The following is a 25,627-nucleotide window of genomic DNA, read 5'->3' on the forward strand; positions in this document are numbered from 1 at the left end:
GCCCAATTTCACAGGGGACATGTCCTGGTTTAGGGAAACGTGGAAATACAAGTGTTGGACAAGAGGAGAACAAAGGGAGATGCCTCCTGCCTGTACCTGCACAGCAGTGACAACATGGGGACAGGGAAAACCTGGCTGACACAGAGCTGAATGTCACTGACTGCAGAGGAAAGGGACAGGGGAGTGCTGATACACAGGAGGAAGGAGCACCCTGACAGGGGATGCACACACAGTGTGTCCCTGGAGCTGCACATGCAGCTTCCCTCACCCCAGAGCTGCTGAAGGAGCAGCTGGATGGAGCCTCTCCCCTGCCAGGACTGACACTGTCCCAGTGACAAGTGGCCTGGGAACAATGACCTACAACATGACTTTGGATTTGTTTCTACCAGAACCCAAAGACTTGCCCAGGAGGTGCAATCAGTATGTGAACAGAAACTTTCTCATTGTATTCAGCGCCTAGGACAGGTCTGATTCATTAATGCCCTCTGCAGAGAGAGCTGAACCAGCAGCACCTAGCTGGAGGAGGAGCTGGCAGCCAGAGCCAGGCTCTGTTCTCAGCCCCTGCCACTGCCTCAGCCTGACCTGAGCAGCACAAAGCAGGGGCTGCTCTGGGCACCAGCTGCCCCAAGTGCTGCTTTCTGCACTCACCAAATCGTGATCCCTGTGCTGAATGAGGCTCCAGAAGCTGTGCTGGCTAAACTCCAAGCACCATTCCTTGTTTACTACTCATGGTCACAAAGAGGTCACTTGGTCTGGTCAGCTGGACAAGAGGAGACTGAGGGGAGACCTCAGTGCAGTTACAGGCTCCTTGTGAGGGGAAGAACAGGGACAGCTCTGATCCCTTCTTTGCATGACCAGGGACAGGAGCCAGGGAAGGGCTGGAGCTGGGCCAGGGCAGGCTCAGGCTGGAGATGAGGGAAAGGTCCTTCCCCCAGAGGGTGCTGGCACTGCCCAGGCTCCCCAGGGAATGGGCACGGCCCCGAGGCTGCCAGAGCTCCAGGAGCCTTTGGCCAGCGCTGCCAGGGATGCCCAGGGTGGGATTGGTGGGCTCTGGGCAGGGACAGGGGCTGGATGATCTTGGTGGGACCCTCCAGCTCAGGATATTCTGTGATTCTGGGAAAGAAATGACCACAAAGCAGAGGGGGGAGGTTATAGGGTTGGAGACCTGCTTCCCTAAATATCTCAGCCCAGAACACACACAGAGCTCAGCCTTTCTGCCAGAAGGTCTTGCAGGAAAATTCCTGCTGCTGAAATCAGCCCTTGCTTTCATCCCCTGGGGAAGTGCTGCTGGCATGTGACTGCACTGCACGAAGGCCAGAGCAGAACTGATAAAAGGAAAATTCCCCTGTGAGCTGGGCATGTGCCAGCCCTGCACGTGCTGCCAGAGCTGGGATTAATCCTGCTCAGGAGAAGGCAGCCAGTGCAGCAGGACATCCCACATCCAAGTGTCAGCAAGGAAGGCAGAAGCTGCTAATTGCTGCAAACACTCGTTTCTGAAGCAGTCACTGCTCCCCACCATCAGAAATGAGAGAGCAGAGGTTGAACATTTGATCTAATCCTATAATCATCTGATCAAATCTGATCTTTCATCCCCTAGTGGGAGAGGGATCCTTGTCCATCCCACAGAATCACTACAGAATCCTGTCCTCCCTGCTCAGGGCCTGAAGGAAACACAATCAATACAAAACCAGTATTTTGTGCACCAGGATCTTCCCCACGAGCCACGTTTAACACACCAACAGGATGCTGCCTGTGTTGGAAAGAACAACCCCAGCCTGGGAGCAGCCAGAGGGGACACTTGGCTTCAGACCATGGAGGGGACACTTGGTTTCAGACCATGGCTAAGGGGGAAGCCAGGCAAGGCTGCAGCTCAACCACCTCCAAAGTCCACATCAGCTTCAAAAGGAAGTTGGATTCAAAGAGGAATCCAGCCCAAGCATTCAGCCTCAGCAGCCCCCATCTCTCCTCCTAAGTGACTGGGCAGGATGAAGGAGATCTCCCTGAATGCCCTGAATGCTCTGAAGAGCTGCTGTTTCCTTTGGCTAAAGAAGGATTAAGGCCATGGCTGCTGCACAGCTCTGCTGTGTCTCCCACCAAAGCCTCCCCGGAGTGGGACACAGCTCCCTGCCCCTCCTTCCTGATCGAGTTACCTGGCACAGGAGGCAGAAAAACAGAGAAGTTGTCAAGGGGGCTTTATTGAGCCCAAAATTAAGACACTCTCAGAAGCAGCAAAGCCATAAAAACAGTTTTTCCCTGGAAGGGTTGTCCAGCCCTTCAGAGGCTGCTCAGGGCAGTGCTGGAGTCCCCAGCCCTGGAGGGCCACAGGGATGTGGCACCTGGGGACAGGGGTTAGTGCTGGCCTGGGCAGTGCTGGGGGAATGGTTGGACTCCATGACCTCAAAGATCTTTTCCAACCTTAACAATTCTGCATTTCTATGAATTTGTATTTATAATGTCCATTTTGCAGATGTGCCTTGGGAAACCACTCCCCCAACTCTGCTCTGAGCACAACAGAAATAAACTGAAGGTGCCTGAGCTTCCAACTGCACAGGACTGGACAGCACATCCTGAAATGTCCAGCTCACAGGGATCCCCCAGCACCCCAGGGACCACAATCCCCAAACTGGGGTTGGGGACTGAGCCTGCAGCTCTCAGAATAACAGATGCAGCTACAAGCACTACAGAACCATTAACTGAGGGGTGCTGGGGGTTCTAGATCCTTCTTGGAGTCATTTCTTTGTCCTGGGGTGAGTGGAACTTGGATGCTGTTTATGTGAAGAGCTTACATGAGTGGCATCAGGAAAGGTGAAATAAGGAAAAGCCTCTTCTTTACATAAACAGCAGCATTTTTTGGTGTGTTGTGTGGCTGATCCTGGCACTGAGTGGTTCAGTCACTGGCTCAGAAATGGAGCAAGTCTGCTACAAGTTGCAATGGACTATCTCCAATTGGCACCTCCAAGCTTTTGCAGCAGCAGCAATATACCCAAACATTGCTTTGAAATCTAATCACAGTTATATCTCTCCAATAACATTATTTCCCAGCTTTCCTGACCATAAAACTTCCCAGCATCATAAATCAGCCAGAATTATTGCAGTGCTTTTCTGCCAGCTCCAAAACCAGACCTCTGCATTTTTGCAGCCATGGTTCTACATGAGCACTTACAAGGAACTTTCCAATCTTGACAACACTAATTAATTGATTAATCAACTAAGCACCACTTCTAAGCTAAATAGAGGGAATAACCCCATATTACTGGATTCTCATCCTAACATCCAACAATCAGCAGGATCTCTCCCAGCAGCTGCCCCTGGAGGAAGCTTTTTCCTTTTCACAGCCCACACATATTGATCCAGAGACCTGAATTGTTCTTGACTTCCCCTCCATTTACAACAATCTCATTCCCTCCTCCCACTATGCTCTGCCCTCAGATTCCCACCAACTCCTTAAGCCAGAGCTCAGGAGCCATGTGCCTTTGGCCTTGCTGTGCTGCAGAGATCACACCCTGTGCCAGGCAGACACATCTGGCAGAAAAAGCATCTCCTATTCATCACAAGCCCAGTGAAATCCCCTTCCTGCAAGAAAATCCAAATACAATGTCCTTTTATAGCCCTGATCTTGTTTCTGCTTTATACACTAACTTTAGAACAAGCTTTAAACAAAGAGATTTGTGCCTGACACAGAAATAAATGAGCAAAATGTGTTCAGGCTACCCAGCCCTGGGGTGTGAAGGGATAGAGGAGGAAGGCCTTGGAGGGGAGAAAAAGAACAAAATAGTCAAAGTAAATCATAAAATGCACCAAGGTTTTGTTTTCTGATCCCAGCTGGCAGTAGCATGCTTGGAGAGGGGCACAGGAGCAGGGAAGTGGCTGAATGACAAACTGCACCCACTTGGGGATGTCACAAAATCCTGTCTCTTACTCTGAGCCAAGGAACAACTCAGTTGTCATCTGCAAAGGAAGATATTTTCTCTTGGAAAACAAATATATCCTCCTTTCCCACCCCTCTGAGACTTATTTATGAAAGCCTTGGAAGAACCCATTCTGAGCACAACTTCTGGAAGCTGCAGAAATAAGACCAAAGCACTTTAGAGAACATAACTGAGAATTGACTTTTTCTTATCAGGAAAGCTCACTGCCCAGGCAGGGCTGGACAGAGATTCCCCCAAATCACAGCAATGCAAGAACCATACTTCTGAAAGCACAGGGACTTGCCAACAGAGCTTTACAGCTGCTCCATGGGAAGTGAACACAGCACATGCTTTTACAGCTGATAAAAAAAAGGTGCAAAGCCAGTAACAAGAGTTGACCCACAACTCCACCACCTCCTTGTTTAATTTCACCTGTTTATCAAGGCACTGCTGTGAATAAAGGAGTTTGGTGGGAAAGACTGAAGATCAGGACAGGAGAGTCCTGCAATTAATTTTAGGGGTTTTTTTTTAAGTAATAACTTTGAAATTGATAACTCTCAAGCTCCTGCTGCTTGAAGGGTTTAACAGGAGCTGTTATAACCTTCAACCTCCATGGCAGATGGGGGCAAATGAGCAATTACAGAGGTGCTGCAGATGGGAAAAGGAAAAATCAGATCATTAAGCATTCTGTGGGTGCCAATCCATGTGAACACGGCTTTGGTGGGCACGTGATGACCCAACTGCTCCACAACTCTCTGAGCAACTGGCATTCAGGTCTGGGCATGTGGGAGCAGCCACAGGCTCTGCCTTCCCCCTGCTCACTGCAGGCAGAGCCCTGAATTGTGCATAAGCAGGACTAAAACCATGATAAAGGCTGGGCATGGCTGGGGATGGGCTCTCCCTGCAGAAATCCAAGCAGAGCCTCTCAGGAGCAATTAAGCTGCAGCCTCTTCCCAACCATCTGCAAACACAGAGCCCAAGGCCTCAGAGGAGCTCCCAGCCATGTCTCAGGAGCTTTGCTCAACAACAGTAAATAAAACTCCACTGATTTATTTTTAGGGGTTGTTTTCTGTTTGTTCAAACGACCTAACTCTAGGGCTGGCCTGGATAAGACTCAAGTTAGATATCCATTAGCATCATCTTTTCCCAGTAGAAGCCCACCCTCCTTACCTTACTCCTATGGCCTCTCCAAAAGAGCAGCACAAGTGAAACACCAAGTCAAAGGTGCAGTTTTATCTTTAAGGATAAAGAGTTTTGCTGCTTCTCTGTTATTTTACCCGCTGAATATTGCCCTGGAATCAAATCTAGGTTTTGAAAGATGCTGAGAATCCAGAAGCCTGACTCTGGAATTCAGCTTTCTCTCTGGTTTATCTGCACGTGGCAATAGATGCCCCACTCGTTACAAGAGCACAGGACACTTCTCTGAGCCCCTACAGCAGCAATTACAGGCTCTGAAGCCCCCCCATGCATCAGTCTGAGCTTCAAAAAGGGATAGCACACAGAAAAATTCCACTCCACTATGCACTGAGGTACAGATATTTATCTACACACACAACAGCCAGAACACAGGTCACCAAACAGCTTCCCCTGCTCCAAAATGCTCCCAGCCAGCTCAGGCTGGCCATGATGGGGGAAGACTGCAAAGGCCACAAGGATTAACCTCAGAGCTGCCAACTTCCTGCCTTTGCAAAGTCAAGAGACAGCCTGGCCTGGTGTACAAAGGGATTACTTTGAAGAACAGGAACTGGAGGAAAGATATTTCAAGTATTCAGAGGTTGGAGTGGTCTTTTTTTTCCATGACACAAAGCAGATTGAGCCCCTTTTGTATCATTTTGATACTTCCCTGCTGCAGAAATCCTGCTTCCTCAGCTGTTACTGGGCACTGACAGACTGCAGATGCTGCACAGCAAGCCTGATTCTTCCATTTAAACCCAGGGAAGAAGCATTTTTCAAGTTCCTTTCATATCTCAGCTTAATTTGCTGGAACTTCAGAGCATGATCAAGATGAGATATGGGATCCTTTTAGCAGCACATATTCTTCAAGACCTGTGTTGCTGGAGGAGAGAAAAGCACAGCCCTTATGTGCCAGCTCAGTACCTCCAGCAAGCACCTGGAAATGGAACAGAAATTTCAGGGATGCTGCCTGACTGCATCAGGGGGAGAGAAAGAAAAGACAGGAATTGCAAAAAAAAATCCTTGCTGTTGTCTGGTGTAAGTGGAAATCAGGGAATGGTGTGAACCCAGTGCCAGACAGGCTCCATCCAGGGCTGCCAGACACCAGGCTGGAGACAGGGATCTTGGCCAGCCCCCAGCACCCAGATCCCTCCTGCCAGAGGAGGCAAAGATACCCCCAAGCCCCAGCACAAACACTGAGCATGTCTTGGCACTACACCCAGACAGCACAAGGTGTCACTGGTCACCCCTCTGCCTGCTGGAGGGAAGAGTCAACTCCATCAGAATAACTGCATGGCAGCTTTCGAGCAAATTCCCCAGACACATCCAACTCACGAGGCAGCAGCATTAAATCCATCTCCATTTGGAGACAACAACATCCTCCTGAAAGCCCAAACAACTCCTCCCTGTAATGGTTTGTATTTCCCTTCCCTCTAAGTGCTCCAGAGCCATCTCAGAGCTCCAGAGGTGACCTGTCCACACTGTGTCCCACCAAAGGAGAGCACAGCTCTGAGGCTTGAAGCCATTTCCTCAATCCCATCAGCAGCTGAGCCCCAGCCCCATGAAATCCTTCCTCTCCCCAGGGACTGAACCCTTCAGAGCTGCCAGTGGCTCATGGCACCAAGAGCACTTGGAGATGCCCCTTCAAACCCCTCCTAGCCAAGGTTACAATGAAGAACAATGGTTTTAGCAACAGTTTTGTTCCATAATTCACTTCTGAAGAAGCATTTTCTCAGCCTATGTTTTCTGAGCACTTCAGGAAAAAACACAGCCCTGAATCCAGTTTTTATACGTTTCAAGCTGCCAGCTCTGTGCCCTGTGAATTTTAAGCACTGTGAGGCAGAGACACCAAATGAACCATTATAAACCACTGAAAACAACATTCAACATTGCAATCAATAACCTATTTGCAAACTCGGTGCAGTCCTGAAGCTCACTGCATGATCTGGAATGATTTCAAAGCCAAAAGCATTTCTGTTGACACACAGGGACACACCAGGATGGCAACAAAAAAGTTGGCAAACTGAATTTTTTCACAATAGGTGAAAATCTCACAGTTTGCAAGAGGACTTGAAAGCAAAGACTAAGAAAGGAACTAAAGGGCAGATGTGAAGAAGACTAGAAAGAATGAGTGTGGAGCAAAAACAGGGCAAAGAAACTGGGAAATCTCAAGGATTGGATGTGTGAGAAAGGGAAAAGAGACTTACAGAGTGACAGATATAGCCAGTGGGAAAAGAAAAAGGGAAAACAGGTTGTGTATGATCTAGGTAGATGTGGAAGTGTGGAGAAACATTGTTAAGCAAGTTCTCAAGATATTACTTTTATCCTCCAGCACAAGGAACTGGTCATGACAGCACTTGGGCTCCAGAGACCCTTTACCCTCCTGCCCTGGAGTGCCTCTCACCAGACTCAGCCCATGTTAAGTCTTGAACCCAGCAAAGGAGCTGAAAAACGTTTACTGTGTTCTAGTTTATGTGAGGAACATCAAGAGCCCAGGAAATTCCCACGGGATTTTCTTTCATCCCTTCTGTAAAATCTATATTGAGTGTCTTTAGGATCCCATAGGGGACAACACTGCTCTTCCTGGCAGTGTTCTCCAAGTGTTTTCCTCTAAGCTGCCTCCTCCAGGCAGCAAATTCCTCCCCTCTCCTCCCACACAACCTCAGAGCATATTGTCTGGGTGCCTGGGGTCAGGTTTAATAGTTTAAAAAGTAACTCTCCCCACACTTCCAGTTCCCTCCCTGTATCTGAGGTTCAGTAATGGATCTCAGGAGCCCACCAGCTCCAGCTCAAGTTCTGCAGCTCTGCAGTGGCAGTTTTAAACACAGGCACACACTTCTCCTCCTGATAGGGGTGAAAAGCCTCTTATCATTAGTTACCTGTCTTAGCTGAGGAATAAGAATTAATGTTCCTTAACTGCTGGAACTGAATCTGAAGCACCTGCACCATAAAACCTCAGAGTCTCCCCAGGAGGTTCTGTTATTGCCCAGGACTGAACCCCAGGATTTCATAACCACAATGCAGGAAAAGGAGCTGCAGCCTGGGAAGGGAGCTGTCAGCACCGTGGGAGCAAATTGTCCATGCCAAGGACAGCATTGTGTCATTGGAGCAGCATTTCCACCTCAAATTTCAGCTTTTTATTCCCCAGATGTTGCATTAGATGCTGGAAGTTGGGCTATGAGGTGTCAATTCTACCACTGCACCTCCAGCCAGCCCCTGGAGGCAAACCTGGGTCCTGACCCGGGGGACATCACATATTATAGGCCCTAAACCCCTCACTAAGCTTAGGTATTTTCTATACACTCTTCCCTGTTTTCCTCTCCTGTGCTTCTCTCTGCTTTTGTGGACCATGGAGCACAAGATGACATTGCACAAGGGATCTCAGCTCTTTTCCAGCAGTGTGAGAAAACAGACCTTCCCATGTTGCCATTTGGCCTTGGGAGAAGCAAACACAGCCCCAAAAAGCAGAGGTGCTATTTCTACCCTCCTTTCCTTGCAGCACATTCCTCAGTCATTCCCAGTCATTACCACATTATGCTGATGAGAATTTAAATGTTCATTAATTCTGGCAGCTTGTCAATTTTTCCTTAATGAATTCAAGCAGGGGAAAGAACAGTGGTTTCAAGACTCCTCTCAGGAAAAAAAAAAGCTGATGAGAATTTCACAGGAGGCAAGAAAGAAATTTCTTTTGCCTGCACTGACCCTCTTGCCAAACACCAGACCTGCACCATGCAGTGCAGAAGTGAAAGTTTCTCAGAGTTAAAATGGCAAAATCCAGTTAGGGAGGAGGCACTGAGCATCTAAGTAACAGGGTAAGCACCAAACCCTGTCTCTTACCAATTATCATGAGAAAAGGACAGAATTAAGAAGGAGCTGCCCTCAGCCAGGATGGAACCACAAAGATTTTGTTTTAAGGCTCCTCTCCATGTGAGAGTAACAAACCAAACAGAAGAACAAATCGACCTCCAAAACTTACTAGTGCCTTTATTAATAATTTCTGACTCTGCACATGAGCATATTGCAGATTCAGCTTCTGTCTCCTGCCAGCTCGGCCAGCACTTAATTGCTGGGTGTGTAATTGAAATGCTGCGTCACCAGCCATGGAGCAGCAGCACCACGTCCCTGTGCCTGCTGAAGGCAGCCAGCAGCTCCCCAGACAACCTGAGGAGGAATATCAGGTCTCACAGCACAGCACTTACTTGCCTTCAAGTGTTTTACACGGGTAGATCAGGTCATCAATCCCCAAACTTGATTCCTTTTTTAGCAGGGTGGAGCGGGGGAAGCACCAGAGGGTTTGTTCCTAGGCAAGACTCCTCACCTCCCAGCCACACTTGCAGGCTAAAAAGCACCACCAGTCAGAAAAGGAACATGGTTTTCTAAAGTTCTCAAGTTCTTAAAATCTGTTTCAAGTTTTTCCTTATGGTGTGTTGGGAGCTTTGCGTCATTTCTTTTCTTCCATGATGGCTCAGGAACACTAAGGGGGAAAACCCTCCCAAGTATGCTGCCACACTGGGCTCAGCCTCCAAATAAAAGTGCCTGGAGATGCACGTGTTCATCCACCATGTCCCCAGGTGGCTGTGGGCACATCCCACCTGCTCCTTGCTTGTACAGGACCTTGTACATCCCTTCCAGGCACTGAATGCAGCTCTGCCCATCCTGCCTGTGTGCCTGAGCTTTGTCCCACTGCAGACACAGGACAAACAAATTCCTTGTGCCTTCTTGAAGAACAGATCAGTGTCTGGTGGCAGAGACAGGAGGCAGGATCGACAAGCAGGATTTTACTCGAAGTTGTCTGAGTGAGCTGGAGCTGCAGTCAAACATCACAGACACAGAAAATCCTCCATGGTTTATTCTCCCTGCAATTCCAGAGTGAAACAGAGTGCAGACAGCAATGTCATCTCCTGAGAGCAGAGCAATTGAGATCTGCCTCTTAGAGACTCTCCCAGCCTCTTCATCCCTGGGTAAAGCCATTGAATAGGAAGATAAAGCCAGGCTTTAAGGAGCTCAGCCCATGAGTGACCAGCTGAAGGTGGACCTGTTTGTCCTTCTCTTAAGAGCTTGGAGTGTGAGCACCCTGCACGTGGCACAGGCTGCAGCAGCACAGACAGACAGAGGAGACAACAGGAGCATTCATCACACACAGAGATCCCATAACAAAAGGGGCAGAATTGGCTTCTCCTACACTGCTGCTCTTATCCTCCCTTTCCAGAGGGCCAGAGATAGAAACAAAGAAAAGGCAGAAAGGACAAGTTGCTGAAACAAGCCAACTGCCCAAAATAAAATGCTCTGAGCTACATCTGTAGAGTCAGCAAGAAAACTGCAAAAAAACCCCAGCTATTCAACACATCAAGTGCTGAGGTGAGATAATAAGTTTGAGGAGAAAACTAAACAGAAAAAGGAGAAATGAAAAGTTATCCTGATGAAATATCTGTAATTATCTTTTGACAGCAGCTCCTCAGGAGAGGCTGAAATGCTCAGGGTGGGATTGCTGAGGTGCCTGTGCAGGGACAGGAGTGAAGATCCATGTGGGTCCCTTCCAGCTCAGGATACTCTGTGATTCTGAAACAGCTCAACCCATTTTTCCCCAAAGCCTGAGGGATTCCCAGATAGCTCTGTAATAATTATTTACTCCTTAGAAATTTGAGTTTTCAAACAGCTTTGCTACGACAACCATAGCAAACCAAAGAAGGGGTGGGCCATACGTGGGAGGGCTAAAGGTCAGGACAATTATTTATGGAAGGTTTATGCCTTTGTTGCAGGGCTTGATGTGTCATTATTCTTGCAACTACACCTCAAAGGTATTATTTTCCTAAACACAAATCCCCTTTCCTTCCCTCAAACTCCACGACGTTTCTAACTAAAATTAAGTTAGCATTTAACAAAAGCAAAACACTGTAATTTTAGAACTGTATCACTTCAAGTTGTTTTATTTTTATGCTCTGAGGAGAGAGAAAACCTTTTAGTTCCTGTGAGCCTTTTGTCATGACAAACCACAACGATAATTACTAGGAAGCTGCTCTTGGTAAAACCTCCCAATCCAGCTGTCACTGAGAAGCCAGACAAACATTCCCAAAATAACAACTAAATAATTGATATTACTGGAGTCACAGAACACAATACCTCGAACAAATACCCATCAGCCAGCCCCTGTCACTGTCACTTCTCCCTGGCTGTGTGACCTGCATGATTCCTGCTCTGAGAGCAAGCTGGGAGGTTACTCATGTCATTATTATCCAAAGGCCATCAACAGCCTGTGCAGAGACCCACAAAGACATTCTTAGTCTGACTGTGCTTTAACCACAGGATGATTTTAAGCAGCTAACCTAATCTCTTGAAATTCCCTTGTTAGTAGAAATGGGCAATCTGAGAATTTATTTTGCCCTTCCAAAGGCAGAGATTCAGAGTAATTCTGGGCCTTTACATGGTTCAGAGTAATTTTGTCTTCTCCCCAGTCTTAATTATATCCTCACTTTGAAAAATCTTTATCTAACAACAATTTAGATGATTATTTAATGGCTAGAACAGCATTCTGTACCTTTCCAGGGAAAACACAGCGCTCACACCATCCCTGTGCCAGCCTGGAACCCCTGAACAAGCATTTCAGTCTGTGGTACAGCAAATGTTTCAGAGAAGGAAGAAATATCCCATTTATCCACTCTGCCCTTAATCCTATTCAAGTTCTCCCCATTCAGGGATGCAGAAATGAGAAGAGTGATGGCTAATGGCCCATGGCTCGTTGCTGAATGTGTGATGAGCATCCAGAGCCCCCACAGCCAACAGAGCAGCAGAGCAGCTTTGCAGAGAGGGACAACACAGGACCAACACAGGGACCCTGCTCCTCCTTACCTCGGATCCTGCACACCCACAGGTGGGAGCTTGCAAATTAAGTAGTAAAATTAAAAAAAAAAAAAAATAAACAATCTGGCAAAAATTTACAGCAGTGTTACAGAAGGAAGGAAGGGAACAAGCAAATGTGCTGCCAGCAGTACAGGAGTGCACATATTTAGCATGACACAGGCTCTGATAGAAGCAGAGATATCAGCTGGGAACCAAGAACAAACCACAAATGTTCTGTATCAGTGGATGAGAAGCCTCCCGAGATACTCAGATAAAACAGAAGCTCCCTTCTGCTGTTCTGCTTTGTGTCTCCACAGGACAGAGCTTGTCTCAGAATGAAATCCTGAAACCAGCTGAGGTGAGGGGCTGTGAAAGGGAGCAGGATCAAGGCACCTGTGAGACACCTGAGGAACCAGCTGTGGCTGTCTCAGCACCAGGGACTGCTCAGGAGGAGGTGGCCAAAAGGAGCTCCAGCCTTTCCTGCAGTGAAGGCTCCCCTGAAGCACGTGCTGGCCCAACGACAAAAATGTGATATTTCTGTGCACTTAGCCAGACCCTGTGCAAATGAGGGTTTTTTTTTTTGAGAGCTGTATTTCAAAGCACTCTTTTTCAAGCAGGGCTTCAAGAACACAGCGATGTAGACAACGAAAGCGGCACTCACTTGAGAGAAAGGGCGACTCAATTCTGTCTCAACAGAAAACTCTCCAAGTAAAAAGGGATTCCAAAGAAAAATGCCAGCAATAGTTTATTTCTAAAGCTCACTGGGGTTTCAGATGGAATTCTAACAGAGTGCTCAGCACACACCTTGTCCTCGTGCCTGCAAAAGCACGGTCTTTCTGTAAGGTAAGGCTGTCGAGGTGTATGGGTACCTGGGGGTTTGGAGGATTATAAAGATGAGAACATTCTCCATTAGAGGACATAATTTCTCTTACTGCTCGAACTTTGAAGAGCTTTGAAATACTGTGAGCCATTTTCCAATATAAGAGTCCATAAGAGAAAAAAAAAATCCATAGTGTAGGCCAACAGAAAGAAACGTCATCTTTCATGCCCTGGTCATCTCCTGGTATTAAACCACTATGAGAGGCCTCAAGAGGTCACAAACACTCATGTTCCTCCTGCAGAAATTCTGCACAAATTCCCACAGCAGGCTAAGTCTGTGTAATTCCTCAGTGTCTCCTCCCCCAAATGCTGCCTGCAGAGCAGGGCTGCTATCCCAGGATCTCTGGTAAGCTGAGGGATCCAGCCCAGCCCAGCGACAGCCCTCTCGGATGTGGTGGATGCACCAGCACAGAATCCCAGAGTGGTTTGGGTTGGGGGGGACCTTGGAGCCCATCCTGTCCCCCCACTGCCATGGGCAGGGTGTCTTGCCCAGGCTGCTCAGAGCCCAGGCAGAGCAGCCAGGACATCCCTACCTGGCGCCTCCGCCGCCCAGCACCAGCGCGATGGCGTTCCCCGTCAGCACCCGGGCCAGGCGCGAGAAATCCGAGTGACGGTCCGGGACCTTCTGGAACACTCGTTCATACATCTCCACCTGCAGAGGAGAGCCAGGCATGGTCACTGCACGGGCAGGGCAGAGCCAACAGCAGCCTGCTAGAAGATGCAAAGACGAGGGGATTGGAGCGTCTCCCTAGTGAGGGAATGCTGCGGGAGCTGGGGCTGCTCTGCCTGGACAAGACAGGACTGAGAGGGACCTCCCCCATCTGTCCCTGTGTGCAGGGAGGGCTCAGGGCAGGACCACGCTCTGCTCCCTGGGCCCAGCAATGGCACCAGAGGAACAGGCAGGAGCTGATGCCCAGGAATTCCACCTGGACAGGAGGAAGAATTTCTTTCCTCTGTGGTGACTGAGCACTGGACAGAGATAAGAGAGGCTCTGAAATCTCCCTCACTAGAGATACTCCAAGCCTGTCTGGACACAATCCTAGTGACTGCTCCAGGGGACCCTGTTGAGCAGGGGGGTGGTTTCCAGCCTGAAGCTGTCAGTCATTCTGTTACAGCTCTTCTTCAAAGGAACAGAGGGTTGTGAACCACCTAAACAGTTCTAGTGGCCAGTGGCCTCTCTCAGTCTTTTACAGCTGCTGGGGGCAGGACAGAATTTCCTTTAGAGCTCTTTCTCTTCCTTGACAAGGATCTGAAGGTCTTGGGAAGCATCCCAGGCTGCCTCAGCCTCGTGTTTAGCACAGGGATGCTCCCAACAAAAAGGACTCTATGGCCTGTACATACCTTTCATTGGGACTCTGAGACAGTGATTACTCTTTCAGGGTATCAAAAAGCCAGGTTTGCATCCATAAAGAAAACCTGGCTCCCTTATCCCTATTCCCCAAATCCAATTGAGGCCAAACAGATTTAAAGAGAACACTGTGTGGGTAAGAACATGGTGGAGGATCACTATCCCAGATCCTCTGTGATACACAGCTTACAGATCAAGTGAGGGACAGCAAGGGACCAGCCACCAAACCAGGGATGTCTTACCAGCTTGGGCAGACTCCTTTTGGAGAAGACTCTGCGTGGACAGTGGATGTGGAGGTGAGCAGAACACCAGCTCCTCATGTTGAGCCACTCCACCGTGCGGGAAGGGAGAGGCCCATCCTCCTTATGGAGCAGGATCAGCTGCTTCTGGGCTCTCACTGCCGTGTTCTCCAGCATCCTCTCCAGCTACAGCAGTTATGGACACCCAAGGAAAGGGCAGTGAGTCCTGACTGCTCCAACCTCAGGATGAAATACATCCACACACACCCCACACCCCTATTCCCACTTCCATCCAACTCTGCACAGTCACAACCCTCAAACGTGATTGATTTGGACAACAACACTCTTAACTCTGGGCTTACACAGCACACAGAAGTCTAAAATCTGCCAAGGATTCAAACCTGAATGGTTTTGACTTAAACCAGGCCATTAAAAGCTCAGCACAAGCAGGCACTGCTTCTGCAACACGAGATGCTGCCCGAGTCAGACTCAAGCTTGCAAATATTCAGTGTTTTCTTTCCCTTCCCATCAGTCCACTTTTTTTTTTTCTCCTTGCATTTCTGATTTTGATTTTTTTCTTGTTGTTGTTTTAGGCAACTGCTGGCAGCTTGTTCTGCCTGTGCTTCCTGCCTCCCACATCCACTCAGCAAGAGCCCACACAACGAGACACACACGAAAGCTGCACGTGGGACCAGCCCAGGCTTTTTGCACATCAGACTCAGCACTTCACCATCCTAAAAAACCTGTGATCCTTTTTTAAAAATTTCTTGAAGAATTTTTATCTGGTAAGAGGACTTTGGTAATAAAATATAAAACCATAAAAATAGATAGTAAGGGAGAAAAAATTACAGCTTAAGATCTGTAATAAAATACAATAAATAATTCATACACTGTAATTTAGGTCTACTTTTTCCTGAGCACACACCATGAATTTCATCCAGGCAGAAAAGAATTTCTCCCTCTGCGTGGAGACCCAAAGAAATTCTGTGCAGAAACACAAAGCTTCAAAGCAATTTTTGATTCACCGTTGGCCAAAATGACTCTTTAGAGGAAAAAAACTTTGCTGGAAGTACTCTCACATAAATCTTGCCATTTCAGAGGATTCTCATGCGATTCTTTTTGCTATTCCTAACAGGCATTTCTCAGGAATATTTCATTATTTATTCCTCACTGAGTGTTAAATACAGGAGTGTAAAACAACCTGCTTTGCCCTGGGCTGTTCCCAGTGCCAGGAGGGGAAGGAGCAGCTGCTCACCTCTCCCACGGTGGGCTCCTGGTCTCCCAGCCCCACGATGAGGATGCAGTCGGCCTGGCGGATGCAGCGCTGGGTCCAGGGGGTCAGGGTGCTGTCAGCCTGGTACAGCACAATCCTGTGGATGTCCTCCTGCTGGCCCAGCCAGCTGGTCAGCCTGTACTCGTGAAGGCTGGGGACACACAAGGAAAACAGAGGGTTCAACTGGTGTTATATCACAGCTCCCAAGAGGAAAGAGGGGAATCTTACACAGGGAGAGAGTGACATTTCCTGCTCAGCCAGGACCTGCTCCCAGCTCCAGCTGCCTGTTTCTCCAGTATTTATACCATTAGACAAATACCAAGGCAGGAGGATACAGTGCTGCCTCACTTCAGTGATGCTTCCACAGCATCCCTAAGCATGAGCACACTCAGAGCAATTCAGCTGCTCCAATTTCACAAGCGAGAAAGTGACTGTGGAAAAAACCCACCCACACCTGCACCAAATACTCCTGAAACATTATTGTCTCCAACACCCGGAGCAGAAGGCTCAGTGTATGTTAGAAGACAGGATTTTATTCCCAAACTCTGTGTATTTATAAGAGCAGTCCAGTGTGTCTCTGCATCTCCCTGAGCAGTGATGAGGGCAGGTACCTGTCGAGAGCAGCAGAGCCCAGGCGCTGTTTGATGTTGTCACTGGTGAGCAGCAGGGCAGGACCTGGGGGAACAAGGAATTTCACCTGTGAACACCTAAATTCGAGCTCCTGGAGAAAACTGCCCAGAGAAGCTGTGGCTGCCCCATCTCTGGAAGTGTCCAAGACCAGGCTGGATGGGGCTTGGAGCAAGCTGGGACAGTGGAAGGTGTCCCTGCCCATGGCAGGGGGTGGGATGGATTTTGAGGTCCCTTCTAACCCAAACTGTTCTATGATTCCAAGGATTCAATCCAGTGAATTTGCTTTGAAGGTAGTGATGGATCAGTGCATTGATCAGAGCTGGCACAAAGTCTTCACAAACATTTTCACACTTTTCTACGAATACATCTTCCAATTCCTTATCCCCAGAGCTCTGTTAATGCATTAGTCACAATGTTTTGTGACTCGGGGTCATGTATGATCACAGAACCATAGAATGGTTTGAGTTGGATGGGACCTTAAAGCTCATCCCAATCCATGGGCAGGGACACCTTCCACAGGACCAGGCTGCTCCAAGCCCTGTCCAACCTGGCTCTGCTGACAGCTCCTCTTGCAGCTGCCTTTTCACCAACTCAGCTTCAAAACATCACAGACCTTTACAGCCACAAGAAGGCCAGGATCCTGTTTTCAAAGAAAAAAGCTGGTCTCCTCACCTTCCAAAATACAGAACTTGTTCATCCTGCATTAAGCCAACTCCCCAAGTGAATTCTCAAGATCTCTGCAGCTTTACTACTCCTTATTTAACATACCAACAGGAGCCCCAAAATCATTCCCAAATCTGCAGGGCACAGTCAAACTCCACTCTTTACACAGACACATCTGGCAACAACCTTACATCTCAGCTGAATTCTAGTGCACATAAAGCTTCTTACAGGCACTTTAGTTTAATTTTCTTATTAGCAATTCTATTGCAGCAGCAGTTTGTGCCATATGTGATGAAGGTTGCAGAGTGACTGCAGCTAAATTAAAAAAAATGCAAAGAAAAGAAAACTTCGAGGAATAACTGCACACCTAGAGAAAATATTGCCTGTCTCTTACTGAGAGAGAAATTCACATTTACAAAACATGACAGAGCAGTCGCTTTGCATTCATGTTTTCACTGTGCAATCTCTCATTGTTTCATTAACAACAGAACTGAAATTAATGTACTAAGTAACAAAACATTTCATTACGTGAAGAGTCTCAAGGCAAGGTTATAATGTGTTCAGTAAAAATCAAGGAACTGTGAACAGTCAACATGGGAGAAGGTCACAAATTCACGCCTCTGTGCTCAAAAAGCAAAACCCACAGGTACAGATCTAGAACTGGCCATCCTGACCTTCAGGGCCAACTCATCTTCTCCTTCAGTGCTTAAGTTCCTCTGCAAAGGCTTCACTCTGCTTTAACTGACTCTTAGACTTGAAAAGGTTCCCAAGTGTCATTTTCCATCCTGTACTTTCCAATACCCAAATAACATTTGCTCCTTGCTACACTGATTCTCAATGTAGAGCAAACAGAAATGAACAAAAATATCCCATAAACAAAGACAAACTGGTGAGAAAGCCTAGAGAGAAGGATGACTGAAGAACAGAATTTGACATCCCCATCCTCCAACAGAAGTTGTGGAAGTTGGTTCCTATGAAAGCAACAAGTCCCAGGCAGAGGGAATGAGCAGCATTCCCAGAGCAGATGTGGGCTCAGCCTGCCCTTCCCTCCTCTTTCTGCTGCTCCCTGAGCGATCCAGCAGCAGGGAACAGCCCCAGTCCTGGGGGAGGGGGTGATCAACAAATCTTTAACACTGGCAGATTCTTTCATCTGATTCACTGCTCACCTGCTGTCAGTGTTGGTCTGGCATAGCTTTGAAATGCACAATGGGATAAGAGAGGTCTCCCAGAGGGAATACTGATGGCACTGCACAGGACAGAACAGCAAGGGACAGAGTGCAGGGCAATTCTGCAAGCACTCAGCAACACAGTGATCATCAGTGTTCATTAACGTGTCTGAGTTCTCAGCTAAACAGGAAAGTTAGGTGGATTAAAACTGTGTTCCAGGATAAGTGGCTTACAAAGCTTTCTGGCAGTGGTGGAAGTTCAGCAGGCAAAGACAAACAGCCTGGAGTGCCAAATGAGCTGAGGAACGCAATAAAAATGCAAAGTAAGAGACAACACCAAGGGAACAGTGTGGGCACCTCTGGCTGTTACTCCCCTACCCGGGCACTGAGATCCAGCAGCATCAGCCCCTGGTGCAGGGCCCAGGGGGACACCACTGAACCCAGGGGACACCATCAAAGGCAGTGACCTGCAGCCAGAACAACTTTCATCCAAGGGGAGAGGCAGAGTTTGTAGGGCTGGGGTGGATCCCTGTGCTCCTTCAGACACAGGCACTGTGGACAACACGTGTCCAGCAAGCACCAGAAGAGCCTTGGAGAGACTCAGAAATCATCTCCAGACCTCACTTCTGATGTGGGAAAGCAGCAGCTCCCCGAACAGGACACCAACAATGGTGCCCACACGGAGGCAGCCCAGCAGGAGCCTGCCCAGCACCCCATCCCTCCACATGCCAGGGACACGGGACAAAGATTCCCAGACCTTCACTCAGCTCCAGCACGGAACACGGTGATGCTTCCAACAGAACCAACTTGTTTTGTCTCAGAAATACCAACCATCTGCTCTGCACTCCCAGATTCCAGCACGCTCCCAATTAATCAGCCATTAAAACCCCTCCATTAATGCGACCAAGAACACCAACATATGTGAGCTCAGAAAACAGAACCAACAAAAGTGGTATTTCAACTAAACTGCCGCAAGCAACCAAGTAATTAAAAAAATATCATTCCCATCCTGGAGGTTCAGTGCCAGGTTGGACAGGACTTGGAGCAAGCTGGGATAGTGGAAGGTGCCCCTGCCCATGGCAGGGGGTGAGATGGGCTTTAAGGCCCCTTCCAACTTAAACCATTCCATGATTCCGTGATGATTCAAATCCACACCCTCCAACAGCCACACCTGCAGGCAGGAGTGACCAGGCCAACGTGTCCATACATCCTTAAAGTGCTTTGTCACAGTCACACACCTCTAACCACCCCCTCTCCAAACCTGGCATCAGCCTCAGGGGCAGCTTCCAGCCAGCCCTGGCATCAGGGACACATCCCTGCACCCCTCAGTGCTCTGTCAGTAGGATCAGAACAGTTCAAAGTGAAGAACAGGAGAGGTGACGTGAGGTAACAGGAGATATTTCTCCAAGCCCTGTGTGTCTCTGACAGCAGCCAGCAGCAGATTGCTCAGGAGTAAGGAAAACCAAGTGCTATTCCCTGAGCCTCCAGCAATCTGCAGCTTTCTCGACCTTTTGGATTTGTCAAGCCTGAGGTGGTGCTTTTCAGTAGAAATCCTGGGGGTTCTCCTGTCAGCCAAGAGCTCACAGGGATCCTGAAGCCCAGGTTTTTCTGTTTCAGGTGAGAGAATTGCAGGCAGTGGCCTCACCCCAGGGATCCTGGTTTCTTGGGAAAATGTCCCTGGAGCACCTAAAGCTGTACTCCAGAGCCATCTGGTTTTTAGTACAGAACTAAGAGCTTCGTGAAAGAGAAGGGAAGGAAAAGCTGGCAAATACCAGAGGTCTGGTTCATTTTCTCTGCTAACAAACAAGGGCACTGAACAAAAGGGCTGCAGCAAAGCTTCCAACCTCCTGCCCCAGAGGGGGGAAAAAACATCACACAAGACATAAAACCTCCCTTTTACTGCCAGTGAGCAAGAAAACTCACTTTGGTCATTTTTTTCCACAAAACACCAACTTCCTAAGATATGCAGGAGCTAGAGTACAGGTGTCCTAGTTCTAAGTCTAATAAAACATGGTGCAAAAGTTGTCTCGAGAAATGGGTGGCCCAGAGGGCAGAGAGTAATTTCTGAGGCTCAGAAATGGTTTCAAATTCACCTCACCAGAAAAACACACCCACATCAAAAGACAAGGCCAGTACAAAAAGAACTGTGGAAAAATTTCAGCAGAGCAAATTTCCTTGCTTGGACTCCATTAAAAGAAAATTTACTTTTGGCCTAATAAAAGTCTACAAAATTATAAATGAGTTGGATGTCAGAGGATCTTGCCTAGCAAAAAAATACTAAATTGTGCCAGGGTTCAGGCACCACAGTGAACATTTCACATTTAAATCTAATCTGTGTGTAAAGACAGGCAGAACTGTAATTAAAAACACCAATAAATTATTAGCAAAGATTTTTTCAGTGAGCTCTCCAATACATAATACATTTTTAGAACTGAAAAGAAGGAAAAATTTAAAGGGCAGAAAGGAATGAGAGAGACACATATGTTGGATTTGAATCCCTCCCTACTTCAGTTTGAAATTCTATGAGATCAGAGGGCTCCCACATAGAACCAGAATTTGCACAGCCATGTGGTATCTTTTAGCTGGTCTCAGTAAAGGAACAAGAAAACAGTCAGGCAAATACTTTTGAAAAATCTTAATACTGCAGAAGAACCTCCTTATCAAAAGATGCTCTCAGCTCTATCAGGATTAAGAGGAAAAGAATTAATAAAAATAGACATTATGAACACTGACCAGAATTCATCAGCATGAAGAACTGCATGGCAGAAAAACCCACCCCTCCTTCCTGGCATTCCAGTTCAAAGCTGGAAAATTTTGTTCCTGCTTTCTGGAAGTTGGATATTCCACAGCCTCCTTCCCTGGAGCCCCAGACTGAGAGGAAGAGCTGTCACACCAGAGCCTGCAGCACAGGCAGGGGACAGCAGGCTGCAGCCTCGGGGTCACTGTGACCTTCTGCTCTGCCCACAGAGCTCAGAGCATCTTTCATTCTGTCTCTGTCTCAAGGTGAAGGCAGGTCCAGCTGCTGCCGCCAGGTCTCAAATAAATCTTTCATCACACAGCTTGTGACAGCAGCAGAGCTGCCCTGGGCCAGCACAGCAAGGACCTGGAATGTGACCTGGAGAGATCCAGAGGAGGCCCCAGGGGGATCAGAGGGATGGAGCAGCTCTGCTGGGAGGAAAGGCTGGGAGAGCTGGGAGTGTTCACCTGGAGAGGAGAAGCTTTGGGTGAGCTCAGGGTGGCCTTGCAGGGACTGAAGGGCCAACGGGGAAGATGGAGAGGCAATTTACAGGGGTCTGGAGTGCCAGGACACAGGGAATGGCTCCCAGTGCCAGAGGGCAGGGCTGGATGGGAGACTGGGCAGGAATTGTTCCCTGGCAGGGTGGGCAGGCCCTGGCACAGGGTGCCCAGAGCAGCTGTGGCTGCCCCTGGATCCCTGGCAGTGCCCAAGGCCAGGCTGGACACTGGGGCTGGGAGTGACCTGGGACAGTGGGAGGTGTCCCTGCCATGGCTGGGGTGGCACTGGATGAGATTTAAGGTCCCCTCCAACCCAAACCATTCTGTGACTGGAAGCTCTATGGAAGCACAAACATCCCTTAGCATTTAACTGGGACACAATCACACTGTCTGGAAACAATATGTGAATGATCATAAATCACAGAAACACCAAATGTCAAAGAAACCAGCACAAATGGGTTGGGGAAAGCTGTAGGTGGTCCCATACGTTGGTGCTCCCTGGGTGCAGAATGCACCCTGATGGAGAGCAGGATGCTCACCTGAGCTGTGCCCATTACAAATCAAAACATAAAAAAAAAAATTAAAAAAAATATTTAATTTAACCACAAAAGAGAATTAAGTGCTGAAACCACTAAGTCCTGTCTCATCACAAGCAAAAGTGGATTTCATCTTTCTGGAGGAAGGAGGAGTCTGAATACTTTTCCATTTTTTGTGGACAGCAAATATTCACTACCAGACTGAGATATTCTAGTTGTCATTACTTTTATATCCCTTTAATAATACAGAAGTAGCTACAAGTTACCAAAACAAGCCCAAAAAATCCTGTTGAATAGATTCATCTGCAACCAGCTCCGACTGCAAGCACTGCCCACAGCGTTCTCATGCCAATTCCAGGAAAAGGAAAACCACTTCTGAAGCGTTACACTGTGTTACAGCCCAGCCTGGCTCCCACCAGGGCTGGGGTCAGCTGCAAGGCTGACCAAGGCCAGGCTCCTTCCCAGAGCAGCAGCAACTGATGATTCTTGCAATGGTCTCAGTGTTCCTGCCTGCATCCTCCTAATTTCCTCTTATCCTCATATCTCCAACCTGCAGCAGGGGAATTCAAGGCATCACTGCAATATCCAGCTAAATTTGTATTAAGAGGAAGGGAAAGGCATTTTCTATAATAAATATATTAAGTTGCAAAAGAAAGCTAAAACCAGCTGCTCTCCCCACGTATTAAGGCTGCTTTCCATGGCTCTGGAACATATTTGAAGCCCTGAGCAATGAAATTATACGGATCAAATGTTAAGTATGGATTAAATGTTAAGTTTTGTAATTGGATGCTGCCATTTAACTTACAATTAGAAAAAAGGTTGGTTCAAGAAAAAAAAAAAAAACCCTACCAAAAGATATGTGAATAGCAGCAAATCTTCAAAGCAATTTTCCAAACCGAGAGTTCCTTTCAGAGAGGATTTTCAATTAAGCCTTGTCAAGCACATTAACAGCTCTCATTTCCACAAACCCAGGGCAGGTCTGATCCCAGTTCCCACCCAAAGCCCAGGTGATGAGCCCCTCTGGGAGCTCAGGGAATGGCTCAGGTGACAGCTACTGCTCAGCAAGGCCCACTGCAAACCCTGCCACATGGTATAATGGAATGGACTGGGCTGGAAAGGACTTTAAAATTCATCTCATCCCACCCCTGCCATGGGCAGGGACACCTTCCACCATCCCAGGCTGCTCCAAGCCCCATCCAGCGTGGCTTTGGGCATTCCAGAGATCCAGGGGCAGCTGCTCTGGGCATCAGTTCCCCTCTGCCAAATGTGCAGGTGAACAGGAAAACAACCTGAAAACAACCCAAAATTTCACTTCACTACTCCCTTCGTTTTCTGTTGCAGAAGTCAGAAGAAAAAAAAAAAAATCATTCCAAAACCCAGCCCCTTCCCTGAAAGCAAAGCAGCACCTGCACGAGGCTCCCACCAGGAATACCCAAACAAGGCTCAGCCAGAGGGCAGAGGAGGAAATACAACAGCTACAGGTTAAAAAAATAAGATGAAAAAAGAAAAGGTTGCTTCTGTTACATGAAGAAAGAAGAAGTGCAGGCTGCCAAGAGCCCAGCACAGCCCTGCAGAGGTTCTGCCCTCCCTGGGAGCTGCAGGGGCTGGGTGAGGCCACCGAGCTCCTGTGCCAGCGGTGTTTGGGACCAGATGGCTCCTGTGTTTTCCCACAACACTTTCCTCTTCCCACTGCAGCCGTCTGCTCCCTTTTGGCAACAACTTCAGGTGCCAAGGGGTGTACAGAACCATCTCGAGCTGCCAAGCACGGCACAGGAGCCAGCCCAGGGAAAGAAAGGGGAGAGAGTGAGGGGGGAAAGGCTGAGTGACCCCACCAAACCCCCTCTGGCACCTGCCTGCTGCTTTCAGCCCAAATGGGTGTTTTTTATTCCGAACAGTCCGTCTACCTACTTAAGTTTCTGTTTGTTTTATTTACAGGCTCTTAGTGCTGTCACACATCAAAACAAGCTGGCAGTGATCCCTAAGGAGTCCCCATTAGCAACACAGCTCCATTATGGATGTAACATTTTTCTGCCATCTCCAAAATAAGAGGAATCTTCAAACACCCACAAATTAGTTCTCACTGGAACAAGTCTCCACCATAAGTTGCACACAAATTCAGGCTTCAGAAGGTTAAAAAGCTCAAGCACCACCAGCTTCTTCCAGTGCCTGTTCAACCAGAAGATTTTTAAGCACGAACAGGAATGTCAGCTCTAGACACCAGAAGTCAGAAAGAAAATCACCAATAAACGTAAGTGGTTACACCTCAAGCATCACATAACCTGTACTTTTAAATAAGCCATGAGAGAGCAGATTAATAATTTCTCAAAGGACCAGAAGAGATTCACTCAAGAGATCTGTAACAGCATTTGAGGATGAGAAGAGGATGTTCAGGAAATGTCAAACACCACTAATGAACACAAAATGAATTCTGAATTAAATACATGGGTTTTGTCAGGAACTGGAATTTGCACAAGCAACTTCACCCATGGATAAAGCAATTAATGACTCAACTGTGAGCTGAACACATGGTTTTGTGGGCATGAGACAGACAAACAAGCTGGCAACAAATGGGACAATGATCTCAGACTAAACTTTGGATTTCCAGTGCCAATCTGGATCTCCTCCACGAGCCTCTTCCACCAAGTCTTATGCTTACCACTCATGTACAGCCACAACACAAAGAAACTGCCTAAGAAACCCTTTGCTGGATGAAGCTTTTTAGCTGAGGAGGCCTGAAAGACTCTCCCCAATGAGCTGGAGATAATCAGACTCTCAGGTGCTGTGGGAACAGTGCTCTGGTGTGGGATGTGTCTCCTGGAGTGACTATGGGGAGCTGAGGGCAGTCAGGACAAGGGCCAGAGAGGCTGGTGGCTATTTCCAATCATTAGGACAAAAAAGTTTTCCACTATAATTAAATGCACGTTAAAGATGGGGATAGAGAAGCAAAGAAGCATGAAAAAGACTGATCCTGACCACTGCTGCAGAATCACAGAATGGTTTGGGTTGGAAATGACTTTAAAGATTACCTGCCCATGGACCCCTTCCACTATCCCAGGTTGTTCCAACGTGGCCTTGGACACTTCCAGGGATCCAGGGGCAGTCCCAGCTTCTCTGGGCACCCTGTGCCAGGGCCTGCCCACCCTCACAAGAATTTCTCCCTAGTCTCTGACCTAATCCTGCCCTGAGTTTATAACCCTTCCCCACTGCCCTGTGGGGAACTGGCCATATAAAAAAACCCTCTCCCTCCTTTTTTATAAGGCCATAGGGATTCTCTCCAAAACCTCCCCAGCCCTGTGGCCATCCCCAGCTACTGCTACCCCCTAACACACCATGGACCCCTCTCTGACAGGTGACAGCAGCTGGCCATGCCACTCTAAATGGACCAGCAGGGTTTGTTTGCTGTGATGCCAACACAGGAACACTCACCCACAGCACTGAGGGCGTGCTTGAGCTCCAGGGTGAAGGCTGTCAGTGGCACCTCCTCGGACACCGGCATGATCGCCACCGTGGAGAGGTTGCTGGCAGGATTCCCTGCATCCCACTTGCTGCTGGAGCTGTGCAGTCCAAGAGGATGACCTGTCCACAGAGAAAAACACCTGCCATCAGGCTGCAAAGAATGGAATTTTCACCTTCAGGCAGGAGGGAAAATGTCACTGTGTCACCGAGCTGCTCCATGTCAGAGAAATGTAGCACAAACCTCCACAGCATGTGAGAGCAGAGTTCCCACACATTTCATTTGAG

General features: G+C 48.1%; 1 protein-coding gene across 2 annotated transcripts in view; it reads right to left on the reverse strand.

Moving 5' to 3' along the window:
* The window catches only part of PNPLA7 (patatin like phospholipase domain containing 7), a 122,917-nt gene that overhangs the window by 31,815 nt on the left and 65,475 nt on the right, over positions 1–25,627 (reverse strand). For both annotated transcript variants that reach the window (XM_066332522.1, XM_066332523.1), the window contains 5 exons: positions 25,313–25,462; positions 16,269–16,332; positions 15,640–15,808; positions 14,388–14,570; positions 13,331–13,449 (listed from right to left, as the gene is read on the reverse strand). In XM_066332522.1, the coding sequence (XP_066188619.1) occupies positions 13,331–13,449; positions 14,388–14,570; positions 15,640–15,808; positions 16,269–16,332; positions 25,313–25,462 (685 nt within the window). The remainder of the gene's footprint in view (positions 1–13,330; positions 13,450–14,387; positions 14,571–15,639; positions 15,809–16,268; positions 16,333–25,312; positions 25,463–25,627) is intronic.

This window comes from Sylvia atricapilla, chromosome 19 (assembly GCF_009819655.1).
Source record: "Sylvia atricapilla isolate bSylAtr1 chromosome 19, bSylAtr1.pri, whole genome shotgun sequence".
Lineage (NCBI taxonomy): Eukaryota > Metazoa > Chordata > Aves > Passeriformes > Sylviidae > Sylvia > Sylvia atricapilla.